The sequence below is a fragment of the Mycotypha africana genome (genome assembly GCF_025528875.1).
Source record: "Mycotypha africana strain NRRL 2978 chromosome Unknown BDF20scaffold_9, whole genome shotgun sequence".
In the NCBI taxonomy this organism is placed as follows: domain Eukaryota; kingdom Fungi; phylum Mucoromycota; class Mucoromycetes; order Mucorales; family Mycotyphaceae; genus Mycotypha; species Mycotypha africana.
The window spans coordinates 173504-189988 of record NW_026515733.1 but is presented as its reverse complement, the minus strand read 5'-3'; the positions used below and the strand labels follow the sequence as shown (position 1 = coordinate 189988).

General features: G+C 37.5%; 10 protein-coding genes across 10 annotated transcripts; 6 read left to right on the top strand and 4 right to left on the bottom strand.

Annotated features, from left to right (window-relative positions):
- Positions 1–256: 256 nt before the first annotated feature.
- Positions 257–894, bottom strand: BDF20DRAFT_915300 (uncharacterized protein; the record flags this gene model as incomplete). Its single annotated transcript, XM_053084294.1, has 4 exons — positions 257–304; positions 386–489; positions 562–688; positions 799–894. 4 exons carry the CDS (start codon positions 892–894, stop codon positions 257–259), a joined length of 375 nt encoding a protein of 124 aa, XP_052933252.1.
- A 995-nt stretch (positions 895–1889) lies between these two features.
- Positions 1890–2213, bottom strand: BDF20DRAFT_837809 (uncharacterized protein; the record flags this gene model as incomplete). Its single annotated transcript, XM_053079091.1, has 1 exon — positions 1890–2213. The coding sequence occupies one exon, from the start codon at positions 2211–2213 to the stop codon at positions 1890–1892; it is 324 nt and encodes a 107-aa protein (XP_052933251.1).
- A 1205-nt stretch (positions 2214–3418) lies between these two features.
- Positions 3419–5775, top strand: BDF20DRAFT_824575 (Nicastrin-domain-containing protein; the record flags this gene model as incomplete). The annotated part of the gene is made up of 5 exons (XM_053077906.1): positions 3419–3572; positions 3644–4053; positions 4129–4434; positions 4542–5229; positions 5306–5775. The coding sequence occupies 5 exons, from the start codon at positions 3419–3421 to the stop codon at positions 5773–5775; spliced, it is 2028 nt and encodes a 675-aa protein (XP_052933250.1).
- A 251-nt stretch (positions 5776–6026) lies between these two features.
- On the bottom strand, positions 6027–7474 carry BDF20DRAFT_884714 (uncharacterized protein). Its single transcript, XM_053081885.1, has 3 exons — positions 6661–7474; positions 6286–6570; positions 6027–6191 (listed from the first exon to the last, which is right to left on the bottom strand). Exons 1-3 carry the CDS (start codon positions 7258–7260, stop codon positions 6150–6152), a joined length of 927 nt encoding a protein of 308 aa, XP_052933249.1. The 5' UTR covers positions 7261–7474; the 3' UTR covers positions 6027–6149.
- Positions 7475–7901: 427 nt separating this feature from the next.
- BDF20DRAFT_907251 (V-type proton ATPase catalytic subunit A) lies at positions 7902–12221 on the bottom strand (the record flags this gene model as incomplete). Its single annotated transcript, XM_053083359.1, has 8 exons — positions 7902–9320; positions 9391–9492; positions 9562–9605; positions 9703–9768; positions 9843–9927; positions 10021–10064; positions 10142–10238; positions 12219–12221. 8 exons carry the CDS (start codon positions 12219–12221, stop codon positions 7902–7904), a joined length of 1860 nt encoding a protein of 619 aa, XP_052933248.1.
- Positions 12171–12380, top strand: BDF20DRAFT_884706 (uncharacterized protein; the record flags this gene model as incomplete). The annotated part of the gene is made up of 1 exon (XM_053081884.1): positions 12171–12380. A coding segment is annotated over one exon (155 nt), but the record flags the coding sequence as incomplete, so codon positions are not given.
- On the top strand, positions 12367–12736 carry BDF20DRAFT_884702 (uncharacterized protein). The gene is made up of 2 exons (XM_053081883.1): positions 12367–12447; positions 12520–12736. The coding sequence occupies exons 1-2, from the start codon at positions 12378–12380 to the stop codon at positions 12624–12626; spliced, it is 177 nt and encodes a 58-aa protein (XP_052933246.1). The 5' UTR covers positions 12367–12377; the 3' UTR covers positions 12627–12736.
- A 10-nt stretch (positions 12737–12746) lies between these two features.
- BDF20DRAFT_884698 (uncharacterized protein) lies at positions 12747–12953 on the top strand. Its single transcript, XM_053081882.1, has one exon. It carries the CDS (start codon positions 12754–12756, stop codon positions 12937–12939), a length of 186 nt encoding a protein of 61 aa, XP_052933245.1. The 5' UTR covers positions 12747–12753; the 3' UTR covers positions 12940–12953.
- Positions 12868–13258, top strand: BDF20DRAFT_884695 (uncharacterized protein; the record flags this gene model as incomplete). Its single annotated transcript, XM_053081881.1, has 1 exon — positions 12868–13258. A coding segment is annotated over one exon (156 nt), but the record flags the coding sequence as incomplete, so codon positions are not given.
- Positions 13259–13744: 486 nt separating this feature from the next.
- BDF20DRAFT_884689 (Poly(A) polymerase) lies at positions 13745–16100 on the top strand. Its single transcript, XM_053081880.1, has 7 exons — positions 13745–13957; positions 14036–14184; positions 14248–14357; positions 14431–14484; positions 14550–15489; positions 15560–15756; positions 15832–16100. Exons 1-7 carry the CDS (start codon positions 13839–13841, stop codon positions 15925–15927), a joined length of 1665 nt encoding a protein of 554 aa, XP_052933243.1. The 5' UTR covers positions 13745–13838; the 3' UTR covers positions 15928–16100.
- The last annotated feature ends 385 nt before the right edge of the window (positions 16101–16485 follow it).

The window sequence follows — 16485 nt, the reverse complement described above, 5'->3', positions numbered from 1 at the left end:
AAGGGAAGAGCAGAGAAAGAATGTGGGGCAAATACAGAAAAAGGGGCGCCCAACTGGCTGATGACCACCAACATGTTTCTAAAAACGAAAAGAGAAATAATTGTGCCGCTTGAAAAAAAAAAAAAAAAAAAGTTGCAGTTTCCCATCTTATCGTCCTTACACCTTAATACAGCAGCAAAAGAGGGCGGTTGGATTACAGTTCCAGTAAGGTTATTTTATTGAGTATATTCAGTTTGTAAGAAGTAATTCAAGCCTCTTATTTTTTCCAGCCAGAAGTGATCACGGTTTCCTTCTCAGAATCCACCTAATATAACAAGTTAACTTAACCATGCATTCCTCTTATGTCAAAATAGTCAAGTTTCAGCAGTCCCGTTGGGCTCCTTACCTTGAAATAAAGGTATTGCTCTTTCGGTTTCAAATAATACACCAAGTAGTAAGGCGGTTGCTTGGATTCCGTGTTGGCTTGTTGTTGATTGGGTATCATGGGACCTAGTTTAATGTAGACCTTACTAAGTGAGTAGGGGTCGCAGTAGCATAGCAAATTGTGAGTTTTTATCTCACCTGGCATCGTTTGGATGAACGCAGAATTATTGCCGTCAAGAGAGGGTGTTAATTCATCAGGTTTACCGAGCTTTGGCAAAATGTCAGCGGCAGGAGTACCGGGTAAACCAAGCTGATCACCTAGAGCCTGTTTTGTTCAAACAGGAAAGACAAGTAAAAAGAGTCATTGTCAGTCTTCTGATAGACCTTCTACGACTAGCTTTTATGTTGAGATTTTTCTTCACGTTCAGTTCTTACCTTCATAACAGCGTATTTGTCCTCTTGTGAAGCATTAGGATCGTTGCGAAGACCCTGGTACTTTTCAGCCAGATCATTCATATTGTCTCCAGGCATTATTGGATTTGTTACTATCTTATCAATGAATTTATGTTGTTGAAGAAAAGAAGGGAAAAATGTAATAGTTCGTTTACTCTTTTTTCTTTAAATGGATATTGCATATGAGCTTCTATCAGTAAATTTCAACTTCCTCAAATGACGTAATACGCAAGGAATTTTGGAACAGTTTGTCAACATGCATTGCTGATTCAAAAAGGATATTACTTTGCACACGTTTAGGACGCGCCCGCCAGGAAGACGATTAGAAAGACTTGGTACAAGCAACGACGTGCTGTCAGATAGTAAGGAGATCTTATCCACTGAAAGCGCTCATTTGCTATGATGCCCGCATACCCGAGTGGTGAGAGGGTACACGTGATCCATCTCAGTTAGAGATAACTTCCTATACAAACTCCTACTTCATGTCTGACAGAAAACTACTTTATACGATTTTTTCAGACTGTTGAACGGTAGCACATGCTCTATTGACAATACTTGAAGAGCTTGTCAAATTAAGGGGAAATTAACCAATCAAAAGTCATGCATAAATTTCGTAGTCTATGATTTCAATGGGTAAGAGATGAAGGATTATCAAAGACGAACACGCTTTTTGTTCGTCCAAAATAATCTTTCATTCATAATACTTCCCACGTACAGCTCGAGATCGAACTATAAGCTTTATGAGCAAAATGAACTGGATGAAACAAAAAACTTTATTTATTCAAGGCTTTTTATGTGAAAGATTCATGCTAATTTATCATTACTAATTTGCTATTTGCATAGACGAATAATTAAAGATGATATGAATGGGGGAAAAATGGGTAAAGAAATTCATAAATAGGCGTGTAAGCAGTAGCCGTTGTAGCTGTCTTCATGGAAGTAGTAGTAGTAGTATACGAAGCACTTGCCATTGTATGATTCATATTGGGATCAATGACAGCAATACCAATTGGGAGAGAAGAGAATGATGATAAGATGGCTCATCCTCGTCCTGATGATTATTCAAATAAGCTTCATTTTGTAGACGATGTCTGCTGAATGTCTTTTTGTGTTAGACCGATAGGGAACTTTGGTTTAGAATTATGACTGAAGCTGATACCATTATCGCGACGCCACATGTATTCCGGCTGCTTTCTTTCATTCCAGTAGTGATCAGGACGGACTGTACTTGATCGTCTTCTGGCTAATGCATGAGGTGTATTGTAAGCGGGTGGGCTGTTACCACCAAAAACAGATTCATCTCCACCAGACGACTGAGAGTTTCGTCGGTTGACGTACATAGCGGCAGCACCGGCACCAACAGCGCCGATTGAGAAGATTGTAGCGGGTCCAGGCATATTTTTTAAATTGGTGTCGTCTTGTTTGTTGAGTGTTTGTTTTGTGGGTTGATTTATGATTTATGTATTTTTTGTGAATCAGAGAAAGAAATGCAGGGAAGAACGAGCCAATTTATACTAAATCAGAGTGAAAAATATTTTTTTTTTCTTCTGTTACTGCTATAGTCTTTTGTCAAACTTCAATGCCATTAGTGGGAATTAGTAAAGACGTATTAATAAGTGCAGCTAAAAAACGCCACCTATCCCAGAATTAGAAGCGATATAATCAGAGCGATCATGTGTTGCGATTGTTTTCTTCTGATTTATGCAGCAGCAGTGCCTTTCTGAGTATATACGATAAGCACTTCATTGACTGTCCAATCAAATGGCTTTTTAATCATTCTGTGTGAATGCCGTTCAGGTTTAATAAAGGGTATATTTTTTTGGTAAGGTTATGTCAAATTTCGGTAGATAAACTATATTAACAACGCCAATCTGGTTATTATTTCCTTATGGTGAGCTTTATTAAGCTTATCTATTTATTACACCGAGATACTTGGGTATTTTGTACGCTATATAATAAATGAAAAATGAACGAATGAGGTACAATTTCATAATTTTAGACTTGTATATCCTCACAGTGGGAACTTATTCATGATATAATATGCAACCATAATTGCTTTCTTATTTCAATACTAGTGGTTCGCTTTATCTTATCTCTGTATCTTTTGTATTCATTTGGAAAACGTTAAAATATACCTTCACAGCTTGGTGATTTTCCGGATTAAAAAAAGACCATAATTATCCTTGGCAAACCCTGACGTATTGCTGATCAACCGAATTCATCTCTCATACGCGCTTCAAAATGACACAGACAGAGGGTGAAGCTAATTGGAAATTAACCGATAAAGCAAGTCCAGAAGAACTCAAACCAACGTTTTGCATGCTTGGGTTAACAAAAATGATGGCCCTGAAAAGTCGGAATGCATTAATTGCACGGCATAACTCCGCTGGTGATCTTAGCAGAACAGTAATTTTGAGCTTCATCAAGATTCGGATGGACATCGTCGCCTCGTTTGACATTAAGCAAAGCTACTATTGGACGTATGCGTTTAAACAGAGTGATTTTGCATGCCACTCTGTTCAATTTTGTGATTCTATTTTTATTCGGTAAGTGATTAAACTGAAACAGGTTGATCGCTAACAGGTTGATCGCCATTGAGAAGATGATCAGTTTTTCTCACCCTACATTTACTGGTTTTCTGTCGTCAGTGAAGTCAGAAGATTTTGCCACCACTATATACCCTTACATATACACTAATTTGAATAATTGGCCTTGTGTAAGACTACTGAATGCTACAGGAACCGTCGGCTGTCAATGTAAGTACCGAAAGCTAGGCTCTAGATATTTGTAATGCAACTTATACTTTTATTTGTTTTCATTATCACAGCGATAAAGAAGAAAAGCGGTATCATTTACCACATCAGTAGCCAGTCCGAGCTTGATACCTTTATTAACAATAAAGAAGCAATAGACGATTTTGCATTAGTGATACCGTTTGTCCTTTTGACAAAAGCTAATATGGATGCTCTTGTTTCTATGGATGACCATAAACTGGCAGGCTTGATTGTGCTTTTATCTTCCAATCAGACCCGCTCCTCGTCGGGAAGCGCGCTCATGTCGTCGCCAGATTCAGTTTGTCCAAATTGTGAGTATGGCTTGTATGCGAACGACACGAAACAATATGAGTGGAACCCTAGTGCCCAAGGCTTGCTTGAGCAGGCATTTGATTTTCCCATCTTTGCTATAAAACCTGAAGACGATACTGTAGCAGAAACAGTTTATAGTTATCTTTTGTCGGTAAAGTATTGGCACAACTGAAGTGATACAAAAAAGGATAGCCTAACTGAGTTGCCTTTTTCTTCTGCACATTAGAATGTAGATTACAATGTTCAGCGTCAATATAAAAGTTACCCCTTGAAGGCAGTCGAATTCGATTCATTTATGTGGGCTGCTGTTAATTCAGAAACTTGTTTAAGAAGAGGTTGGTGCCAAGTTGTGGGTGGTATGTCGGTTTTCTCCTCGCCATCTTTAAATATTTCAGCAAAAGACAAAAAACCTATTATTGTCGTCTCAGCTAACATGGACAGTCGATCTATGTTCCATGACCTTACCACTGGAGCTTCCAGCAGTATATCAGGGTTAGTCACCGTTTTAGCCATTGCGGATACTTTGAGCCACGTAAGTTTGCATTTCAACCACCAAAAGAGTCTGTCCATCATTGCCCCCCCCCACCTTTGCTCTGCTCTGACCGGTTGACACTGTGGTTTCTTCTGATACAATTCTAGGCACCGCAACCTTTAGAAAGCTTACCCAAGCATATCCTATATACCCTATTTACAGCCGAATCATGGGCATTTGCAGGATCACAGCGGTTTGTCAAAGATATATCAACACCTTTTGTTTGCACGAACAGTACGAGGGCTGTAGCCTGTCCTTACAATGATGCTCCGTGTACCTTCCCCTGTGTACGTAATCTGTATTTCAATAGAATCAATTTTGAAAACATTGATTCTATCTTTGAGTTTCAGTCCGTTTCTGGAATCAATACGAATTATTCTAATCAATTCTTTGTTCATGTGGATGATGCTCAACAAAGTCAAGCTTTGCTCAATAAACTCAGACCCTTTCAAAATCTTAAAGAAGCTTCAGCGGATGGTGTGCAAAGAAAATTACCGCCGAGCAGCGCGATGAGCTTTTTACAAAAGAACCGCAAACTGCCAGCAGCTGTTATTACCGATTACCAAAAGGAGCTTGGACCGTTTTATAGTAGCGACTTGGACGATACACTTGATCTAGACAAGGCTACCCATTCCATATGCTCGCTCGTGAGCACCTCTGCAAACGCTATCTATAATCAAGCGACGAACGGGAATTCGTCCAACCTCTTGTCTGCCAATTGTACTCTTATATCCTCTTTACTGGACTGTCTCATTTCCAACTTTTCTTGCCCTTTCATGCAAGACTATCTAACGGGTAAGAAGAATGCATTTTAACAATGGTTAAAAACGATTGGCTTTCCTTATCCATTTGATATTCGTTATGCTCATAGTGAATGGCATCTCAAAAATAAGCCATTCTTCGTCTGTTTTATCCTTTACCTATCCTCAGCCACAATTATTACAGAGGTTTGTTTTCAGTTACCTGAGTGACGTGACAGGGAAACGACGCATACAGGAAGGTACAGCGAATGAAACGGTGTCATGCCACACAATCAAAGACTGTCAAATGGGTGAGTATTGTATCAAAAAGAAATGCACTGCATCATTCACAACATATCATGAAGCATATGGAACCGGTCTACAATATGATGAGGTTTCCGGATTGATAAAGGTAGTTGATCCATCCAAAGGCACATGGACGGAAAGTACATGGGATACAACAGTATTTAGAATCTTTTCAGTTACCTCCCAATCACAACAAATCATAGAACTTATTGTTGGTATCCTGTGGGCAATACTAAGTGTTGTGGCCATTTTGTTTATGAAAAAGTACTTGAAGAAAACGCTAAAAACGGAATAATAAAGACTATTCAACTGTTGTCTCGTCTGACATACTGCTTATTCTTACAATGCACAATGATGGATAGGCATTAAAGTTGTTATGATGGACTTGATGCAAAAGTAAATTTTTTGTTGAGGATCAAGATCAACGCCCTCAAGGTCTAACTGATGAAAACAGCGTATTTCTTCAAGAGAATATTTTTTACAATGTACATAAGACAATTTTATGGCAAAGAGGATGAGCCACCATTCAAAATTGTAGATCATTTTAAGCTATTCAAAAGGTGTTTGAGTTTATTGGAATCTGGGTGAGTGTATAAATACATAAAAACTGATATACAGATATGTACAGTAATATAAATAAGATTTGGTAATATAGTTGAATTGATTGTTTTAATGAAATAAACCGCCTAATAAGCCATCCAACGCAGAGGTCTATGGCCATGATAGTAAGCATAATGAAAAAGGAAGGAGTAAGTTAGCAAAGTGATTTCCTATCCATCTATCTACATTCACAATTTTTCCCTACCGGACAAGCGAGACTCATTGATTTTGATATTCTTGGTGTAATAGCTATGCCAGCGATCCTTACTGTTGGATAAATGTAATAATCAAACTTCAATTGTTGCGGCGTACTACCATCCAACCCACATTTTGTCACCAAATCCATCAGAACACCTTGTTGACTAGGATCAGAAGAATTGATTTTGACATTGAAGGGGAAAATGATATTGGTAACAGCATTTGAAGCTATGTGTACATTAGTCACATTTCCGCCTCCTACATAGACATTATAGGGTGCAGGATAATATGCCTACGCATGATTGAGTAGGTGATTTAGCGATAGATCCATCTCTCACGAAATGACAAGCTTTATTTTAGTGTGGAAATTGTTAGAACTTACGTCGGCTTTGATTGTTTCAAATGTAATACTTTCAAAATTTGGATTGTCTACACTGATCCCCACACTGAACGTCATTGACAATACTTTATCAGCGAAAGCATAGTTTGGTTCTTGTTGTAAGCCCGTGAACGTCACATTAGGGACCTTGAACAAAGCTGCTAATACGCCCACGACAATACCCAAAATAACGATCATTATCAAAATAATGCAACTGCACCAACGGGCCCATTTAGGACAGCATGTGCAACAGCCACAACACAATTTATCCAAGCATGATCTTCTTTCTTTTTGTTCACGAGGTATCATCGTTTTCTCCACATCTGTGTCGTCATAATGGTCGTCAGAATCATAATGGGACATAAACTTCATATCGCTCATCAGAGATTCGCGTGGTTGTGTATTGGTTTGGACTGGTGGAGCAGAATAAACAGGATAAGGCGTAGGTGAATTCATGGAAACATCTCGCATGCTATCGTTTGATGGTCTGACAGTATCTATATGGTGCGGTAAGGGAGGGGGTGACGTTGGATTTCTGTCATGATAATAACCATCAGGATGATGATAAGAAGGGATGTCTGGTTGCTCATATTTTGTAGACATGATTTTCTATTGTTCTGTATTTTAAGGAGAAAGAAGAAAAAAAACCCCAATTCTTTGAATGGCTTTTGATATAGAGTAATAAGAGAAGAAAAAAATAAAGATGAAAGAAAGCAGAGAATTGAAATAAAAAAGTCATTGTATTACAATAACCTCTTGGCAAATGGACAGACAGCTTTATCCCGAGTACTTATACGGGACGGAAGGACGAATGCTTATAAAAATGTGTATTTTTAGCAACATCAAAATAATTAGCTTTTTAGTGCGTTTTAGTGGAGAAATCAGGGCTTAGAATAAAAAAGCTCAGTTTGATCGCACACACAGATCAATATGCCGTTTACCAGGATTTTTCTCCATTCTAAGATCAGCAAAAGTTTCAAAAAAACAACGAAAACAAACCTAGAGAAGGAAGCTAATGATCAATTACTGTAGTTAAAAGACATGGTCTTTTAACACTGGAAAAAAGAACGAAAGCAAGATTATCTTTTGTTACTGCTGCAATTTTTAAAAACAATAAAAATGGTTATTTTATTCCGTCTGAAATGACAAAGTATATATAAGATATGATGTATATTTATATGAGCACAGACAACATCCAACTTTTCTTCTTTTCACGAGTTTTTGATATATTCACAAAGTATAAATTAAGCCTCAATATCATTGAATTTGGCTTCAATTTCCTTTTGAAGAGCGGTATACTTTTCAACCAAAGCGGCTTCACCCTCAGCAGGGTCTTCAAACTTCATAGAAGATAACTTGTATAAAATATCTCCCATAGATTCACGGATCTTAACCCATGACAGTTGGTTATTGGAAGCTTCGACAGCATGAACAGCCTTCTCGTAGAAACCAATCATATTACGTAACATCCAAGTTGTTTTATAGAAAGGACAGTAACGATCATAGTTACTATAACCGTTTTGTTGCAAGAAGTCATCCTTAATAATCTGTGCGATTTCCAATGTAATCTTATCTGATTCATTCAAACCAGATTTACCAACCAACTGCACAATTTCTGAAAGGTTCTCTTCCATTTGAAGGATTTCCTTACATCTATCACGCAGAGCAATATATTCACTATCGTGCTTCTCATAATAAGGTTCCAAGATCTTTTCGTATTTAGAGTAAGACAAACTCCAGTTGACTGAAGGGAAATGCTTACGTTGAGCAAGCTTCTTATCAAGACCCCAGAATACTTGTACAATACCGAGAGTAGAGGCAGTAACAGGATCTGAGAAATCACCGCCAGGAGGAGACACAGCACCGACAACAGTAACGGAACCTTCACGACTAGGGTTACCGAGACAAGTAGCACGACCAGCACGTTCGTAAAAAGAGGCGAGACGGGCACCCAAGTAAGCAGGATAACCGGAATCTGCTGGCATTTCAGCCAAACGACCGGAAATTTCACGAAGAGCTTCAGCCCAACGAGAGGTAGAATCAGCCATCATAGCAACGTTCTTACCCATATCACGGAAGTATTCAGAAAGGGTAATACCAGTATAAATAGAAGCTTCACGAGCAGCGACAGGCATGTTGGAGGTGTTTGCAACTAATGTAGTACGCTTCATAATAGATTCTTTACGGCCGTCAATATCAATTGATAATTCAGGGAAGTCCATCAACACTTCAGCCATTTCGTTACCACGTTCACCACAACCGACGTAAATAATGATATCGGAATTGGAGTATTTAGAAAGAGATTGAGAAATGACAGTTTTACCACAACCAAAAGCACCAGGGATAGCGGTAGTACCTCCTTGGACACAAGGGAAGAGAGAGTCAAGTACACGTTGACCAGTCAATAAAGGATGGTTTGCGGTCAACTTTTCAGCGACTGGACGAGGAGTACGAACAGGCCAGAGGTGACTCATGGTATGTTTTGTAGTTTCTCCTTCAAATTCAGTTTCAAGAACAGTATCTTGTAATGTGTAAGAGCCCTTAGGTGCAATATAAGTAATAGTACCGAGGCACTTGGGTGGTAACATGATATTGTGGCAAGTGACAAGAGAGTTTTCATACACTTTACCATAAATATCACCACCAGTGATGTGATCCCCAACCTATTGAGGTAAAACGAATATAAGCAAATCCAAAAATGCAATCAACCTATATTTCCATCTTTCATCTTACCTGGAAGTTAAGAGGTTCGAAATCCCAAGAGTAGACTTTATCCAAAGCGGGAGTGGCGATACCACGAGGAATATAGATACTTTGGGTGGTATCATGAATTTCCTGTTATCTCAAAGTATTATTTAGCGCTCTCTTGATGTGCTAGTCAACAATATATTGCTTCATATTTACCTTAAGGGGTCTTTGAATACCATCATAAATGTTTGACATGAGACCTATGCGTTACAATCAGCAATAGCATAATTGTAAAATTGTTGTTTTAGAAAAAAAACAACAACCAAAGATCGATCTATTCCATAATTAAACCGTTACCTGGACCAAGTTCTACAGATAAAGGTTTACCGGATCTCAAAACTGGGTCACCAACAGTCAAACCGCCTTTTGATAAATATCAATGTTAGAAATGTGCAGACGAACATGAAACATTTTCATAAGGAGTTTATCGTTCTTACCAGTTTCTTCGTACACCTGAATGGTCGCTTTATCACCATCAATACGAATAACTTCACCAACAAGTTCAGAGTGACCAACACGAACCTTTCAAAAGTGCAAGAGAAATCAAGATTAATCCAAAACATTTCGAAACAAAAGCTGAAGGATAGGAGGTGGCTAGAGTGCAATAACACTTACCAACTCGTACATGGCAGAACCACGCATGTTTTCAGCGACAACGACTAGAATTCACATAACCAGTTTGAGTAGAGTTTTTTTTTTGTTTGTTTTTTTTTGGGTTGCAGCAGATTATAGCTACCTGGACCAGAAACAGAGAAGATGGAACCGAAATCAGACTCGCGTTCATGGTCTCTAATTCTAGGTATTTCTTTTTGTGCGTTTTCAAGTGCTCCAGCCTATTTGAGGGAGATAAAAATGATATGCGTTGTATAAATAGCTGTGTCTGGTTGAATGTCGGCTTTCAAGAAGTAACGCTGCCAATGTACATACCATCTTTTATTGTCAATTCTACGGTTAATTTCAAAACAAATTAGGGTAGAAAAAGCAGATAAGTTGATGGGTTAAAATAATAAAGCAGGTTTCGTTAGTTTTAGAATGTTTTAAACGCTACCTTTGGGAAGCTGAAAGGTATATTGTAATATAAAAGAAGAAAAAGATGTGAAAGAGTCTCAAGGGGAAATTGTCGATTTTTTAGCGCACAGAAATTCTGTTTCGAATTTGAACATTTAAAAATTGCGTTGGAGTTTGAGTTCTAAACAATCGCATTATTGTTATTATTTCGAATTGTCACAGCTTATCCTCTTTTAAGATTAATCAAAGCAATATGTCACTGTTTAACGTACAGTGATTATATAATAGTGCCATAATGCAGGAAGAATGCAATAATAGGGGAAAATGGTAGTCTACAGAGCGTTATTCTGAAAGCACACGCAGTTTTAAAGAAACAGTTCAGCTCTTAAACGACTTTGAGATGACATTTCAATCCCGCAGGCTTGCAAGGATCAGTCAGATGAAGCAGCAATTTTTATTTGCAGTTTAAGTGGTTGTTGAGATTAAGCATAAGGTAAATCTCAGCGTGGATACTAAGAGTTGATCAGTTTAATTTGTCTAGATGTTGCTCAGCTATTGTTATATAGAAAAAGGTAAAAAATCCCGGGGAGCTATATTCTAGTATTTACGAAACAATGGAGTACAGCCGTATCTTGTTTATACTGCAGACCTTTAAATATACATTAGCCACTACTCTTAATAGAAGGGCTACCATGTGTTACTAGCTTTATTGATAATGTTGTGGTTGGTATATGCGTTATGCCCCAATGGAAACTGGTTTAATATTAAGAGAATCTATAAGGAATTGTCCGGAAGCAGGGTGTAGGATAGCTGTCGTTTTTCTACAATCCTGGACTGGACTCAAGAGAAACCACAACTAAACCTCTGAATTTTGGTCCATATGTTTTCGTTTCGCAACAAGTAACTGAAGGAGAGCCATCAAATATTTCTGATGTATATAGTTTGAAGCGAAGTACTATTGATTGCTACTTCCGTTTCATCTTTTATTGTGCAGTGCTGGAAGGACTACAATTGTTCTATTCGTTTAAGGCTAACGAAGCAAACGTAAGCGTACGAACGATATCAAAAAGGGAGCACAAGCAATAAGCGGGCTGCCGCTTCTATAAGTAGGAATACTAATGTCAGTTGTCAACTTATCACCGGATTAAAAAAGTAGCGTGCTAAAATGTCTGTTCTAATTCTAATGTTTCGATATTACAAGCAGAAGAATAGAAATAAATAACATGCCAAATCAGAAAATAAAGATGAGCATGCGACAGAGGAAAATCAGATAAACAGCGAATGCGGATGATTACCTTTCGGCCTTAAAAATCTGAACCTGAAAGTTTAAACTTAAGTTTTTATTGATTTGATCGATCAACCAAAAGTCAATACGTCACAACGCTTTTGAATACAGTATCTTAGCTTATATTTTAGATCATTTACAATTTTAATAAAAACAATATATATTTTAAATTTAGAAGATTTTAATAAAAAATTTTAGAATGAAGTTCATATAATTTTGGATTTATGGATACTCAATTATTCAGTGATACCCAAGCAGCATTAAGGATGACATACAATCAAGCCCAAGAAATGAGTCTCTATCAGTAAGAGAGTCGCCAATAATGGTTTTATTGACGTTATCTTGCAATAGGCCAGATTACAAAAAGCTTGACAACTTTTTTATTAAATGACGATGTGTTCCGGGAATAACCCGATATTTGTCGGTGCCTTTTTTGTACAGTGTTCCAAAAAAGGTCAACTTTGAATTGATTAACATCAAACCATTGATAGAGTGCTCAGGGCCATAGTATAACAGATACCATAGCGGAACGGGATGGTTATATTATCTGTTGTCAATGTTTTTGTATGCGTTCATGGGTGACTTTCAAAGATAAGCACTATAAAATATATTGCTCTCTTATAGTCAAATGTTGTCTCTTTCACTTTTATTTCACGTTTTATGATACATACTATGACCCATGTTCAAAACAATAATTGATGAAAAAAAAAAGCAAATTTTTGAAAAGAAAAAATCAAGTGCTGTTAATGGTAACTTGCCTTTTGAGAGCCTATCTACCTGATCATATATATATGTGTAGATTAATCATCGTGTACTGTTAGATGTAACGTGTATTGATTGCGGTAAAGGGGGTCATTACACTAAACAATACTTTAAATGTGAATTGTATGAACCAGAAACTGCAGATCAAGGTAAGCAGCTCAGGTGACTTTGAAAGTTGGTAAAGTCATCATTAGTACGCGACCTTATTGTACCTATAGTTGGTTCGAAAGGCAGAAAACGCAAACAGAACTTTGAAATTAAGAAAGAAAAGAAAAAAGCAAGGAAAGAGATGAATGAAGACCCAAATAAAGACAATGCATATTGTACCAAATGCAAGCAACCAGGACATAAATCGATGTGTTCAGAAGTGGAAGGCTGATAAGTACTCGGAAACCCCTAGAAGGGTGCCACTGATTGTGTTTGGTGCTGGTATGTTTGGCAAAGATGTGGTGTTGTCGGTAAACTTTTTACAACTCTGAAGAAACGTGAGGCTGAAGGTCAATTGATTGTTGTCACAATCGATGAATTCAAACCCTCTAAAACATACAGCCTCTGTTTCTATAATGATATGTAAATTGTTGATACTCCTGGATTCAAGGGTACCGGCGTTCTTCATTGCAAGCAATGTCTAAAGCTATGGCAGAGAGACATTAACGCCGCTATCAATAGGATGACCATATCTCAAGCAGTTTGGTCTGGAGCGGGAAGACCCGACGTTTTCAAGCCAGCGAAGAAGGAAAAAGTATCGCCGTAATAAACACGGTTTTCCTTATATTTTAAGGATTTAGATCATTACAGGTGAGGAATAGTACCGTTTTTTTTTTTTTTTTTTTTTTTTTTTTTTTTTGTTTCGCACTGCTGACAAGTTTTTGAATTTGAATCATTGTTTGAACGGTTACATCTTCGTCTACAACACAATTGCAACTTGTCTAAAATAAAAATATTAATCGTCCAAAAAAAATGTAATTTATCTAAAATATTAGCTAAAATACTGGAAAGCAGCAACAGCTGCTGCACCTGTACAAAATTATGCTTATTAGCACGGATAACGTTTGAAAAAGTATAAATTATTATGCATACATTATTCTTTATGATGCATCGTTGTAAGCTATGGTTGACGAATGGAATGGTATTTTACTGTTTTCGTATATTATGGCACTGAAAAAAAACCAAAAATTTATGGGTTTGTCATGGCAAAAAAATCCAGATTTTTTAACAGCAAGTGAAGTCCGTGATGCTGAGTTTGACATAAATTACTGTTTTTGCTGTTGGTAAAATGGACCCATTCTCTCTCTTTCTTTCTAATTTTTTTTTTTCTTCGAATCTCGGAAATTGCAAATACTCATTGTTCACAAAACTGTCAAAAAGTTCCTCTAAAATGATGGAAGTATTATCAACAGACGGGCCAACTAATGCTGAAATCAGGCTGACAGAGCAATTAGAGGCAGTTTTGAAGGAACAAAATATGTATGACACAAAAGAAATTGTTCAACAAAGGTAGATAGAAAGAAGCAGTGGCTCCTCAAACACGCCAGAATACGATAATAATGTCCATTTGTTACGTAAAATCTACAGAAAAGAAGCCTTAGAGCATTTAAACGAATTGACAAGGAAGTTTGTTCGTGCTGTGTGCATCAGGCGGAAAGTCCCAACACATTTGACAGAAAAAGCGGGTGGAACTGTCGTAACATACGGTAGTTATCGCTTAGGTGTCAATTCAGCAGGTAAGATTTTCCTATATATTACATGGTGACATTTCTCTGATCTGTGACTTTTCGTTTATTTAGACGCTGATATTGATGCTTTGTGTGTTGTTCCTAAATTTGTTCAGCGTGAAGATTTTTTCAGAGAGATGCTATCCATCTTGAAAAATACCTCATGTATAACGCATATTGTGGTAAGTTAGTCCTTGGAAAAGGAACATTGTCAAGAATTTGAAATTGATTGCAATTTTTTTCGATTATTAATAGCCTGTACCAGGTGCATATGTGCCTATCATCAAGTTTAAACATAAGGATATACATGTAAGTGTAGAATTTCCCTTTAAATCTGAGCGATATTTTGTTTTACTGAGGATCTGCTCGAATAGATTGATCTTATCTGCGCGTGTTTGAAAGAAAGTAGCGTAGATTCGAGTACTGATTTTAGTGATGCGTATAAATTAGCAGGCTTGCACCATAAGTGTATATTGAGCCTTAATGGAACTCGGGTTGCTGATGATATTCTAAAACTCGTACCCAACGTCGACACATTTCGAACTGCGTTGCGATGCATAAAACTATGGGCTGCTAGAAGAGAGGTTTACTCAAATGTCCTTGGCTTTTTGGGCGGAGTTGCTTGGGCTATTTGGGTGGCTCACATATGTCAACTTTATCCAAATGCCACGGCCAGTGTCGTTGTGCACAGATTCTTCCATATTGCCAAGACTTGGAGATGGCCTCTCCCTGTGACGTTGAAGAATATTGAAACAAAGGGACCAAGGCTAAGCTATGCTTTAAAGCCATGGAGTCAGAATGAGCAAGATAAGAGACACATTATGCCCATCATTACACCATCGTATCCTAGTATGTGTACAACACATAATGTCACCAAATCAACGAAAATGATCACCACCGGCGAGCTTCGTAGAGCAGCTGAGATTGTTGATCAAATTCTGCTAAACAAGCTTTCTTGGTCGGCTTTATTTCAACCGACCGATTTCTTTGAAATTTACACAAATTATTTGCGAGTAGTTGTCAGTGCCGATAGTGCTGAAGGACTCACATCCTGGGCTGGCTTGGTTGAATCTAGACTCAGACTACTTGTCTTGTTTCTAGAAGCACATCGGGTGATGACTTTAGTACACCCTTTTGCACATGGTTTTGAATATGAATATACTTGCCACAGTATCGACGATATTATCGCTGCAACTCATGGTCATGGTATCCTTCCTTCAGCTACGCAACCCATTTCAGATGAAAATCGCATTGCACCTAGAACCATATATACAAAAATATTCTATATCGGCCTCTATGTGAAAACGAAAAATTGTAAGGAAATTTGTTTGATTCATCTAGTGATTAGCTTCTTTTTAATAATGCCTTGCTTCTCTTTAAATAGCACGCGATAAAGAAGTAACGCTCAATAGACAACTTCGCCAATTTATGGCATACTTCGAAGATCATCCCAACTACGACAGAGAGCATCTAGGAATTGTTTCTAAATGTTTGAAAGCATCCGATTTACCTGAGGATGTTTTGCCAAGGAAGAAGAAAGAGTCAGATACATGTGTCAATCCTAAAAGAAGTTTGACTCTGGTAAGTCATTATACGTTTTTTCTTTTTAGAAGATTGGCTCTTGTTATTTACTTTATTCATCTCTTTATGATCTAGTCTCCTTCTCCACCGCTTCGTCCAATAACCTCAGAAAGCCATCATACAAAAAAGAAGGTAAAAGCAAATGAAACAATATTAAGTGCACAGTCATAATCAAGAAGCCACGCACTGTAGCGTGCAAGTCATCTTTCACATATATGTAAATATTTATCACTCATTTTCTGCTATTATTGTCTTTAGTTAGAAAAACTATGCTTTTCTGTTGCTTTTGTTCAAATATTACCCTTTTTTTGTTATTATTATATTTCATTGTTTATCATTGTACTTTCAAATTAAAATAAATTCGCATTGTAAATAGTAGTAGTCTGTTCTTTCCATAGAGGTGACCAGAAGCATTGATAATGACTACTTGAAGTCAATGTCATCTGAATAATGCCATTGTCTGTATATCTGATAATACAGTATTTGTTTTATCCGATCATTGCTCATCTAACACACAGCTTGAATATTTTTATGCAATACTATACAACAAAATCAATTTGAAAACGTCTCAACATTCGTCTGCCATTCAAAATGTAATCCATGCCGGAACGCGGGTTCTCGTGCTACTCATATTGGCCGCTATGATCCTACTCTTCATGTGGCCATAAACCGAAGAAACAATCCCCTGAATTTGACACATCCATCTGATTGGTGAATCCTTTTTCTAAC

What these genes read in the sequence shown, in the direction of transcription:
- BDF20DRAFT_884698 (XM_053081882.1), top strand. Translation starts at nt 12,754, where the DNA reads ATGAAGACCCAAATAAAGACAATGCATATTGTACCAAATGCAAGCAAC.
- BDF20DRAFT_884702 (XM_053081883.1), top strand. Translation starts at nt 12,378, where the DNA reads ATGTTCAAAACAATAATTGATGAAAAAAAAAAGCAAATTTTTGAAAAG. An exon ending in AAAATCAAGTGCTGTTAATG is followed by an intron (nt 12,448 to 12,519) that starts GTAACTTGCCTT and finishes GTGTACTGTTAG; the next exon opens with ATGTAACGTGTATTGATTGC.
- BDF20DRAFT_884689 (XM_053081880.1), top strand. Translation starts at nt 13,839, where the DNA reads ATGATGGAAGTATTATCAACAGACGGGCCAACTAATGCTGAAATCAGG. An exon ending in CTTAGGTGTCAATTCAGCAG is followed by an intron (nt 14,185 to 14,247) that starts GTAAGATTTTCC and finishes TCGTTTATTTAG; the next exon opens with ACGCTGATATTGATGCTTTG. An exon ending in CTAAAAGAAGTTTGACTCTG is followed by an intron (nt 15,757 to 15,831) that starts GTAAGTCATTAT and finishes TTTATGATCTAG; the next exon opens with TCTCCTTCTCCACCGCTTCG.
- BDF20DRAFT_884714 (XM_053081885.1), bottom strand. Translation starts at nt 7,260, where the DNA reads ATGTCTACAAAATATGAGCAACCAGACATCCCTTCTTATCATCATCCT. An exon ending in TTGAAACAATCAAAGCCGAC is followed by an intron (nt 6,571 to 6,660) that starts GTAAGTTCTAAC and finishes AATCATGCGTAG; the next exon opens with GCATATTATCCTGCACCCTA. An exon ending in CAATGAGTCTCGCTTGTCCG is followed by an intron (nt 6,192 to 6,285) that starts GTAGGGAAAAAT and finishes TCATGGCCATAG; the next exon opens with ACCTCTGCGTTGGATGGCTT.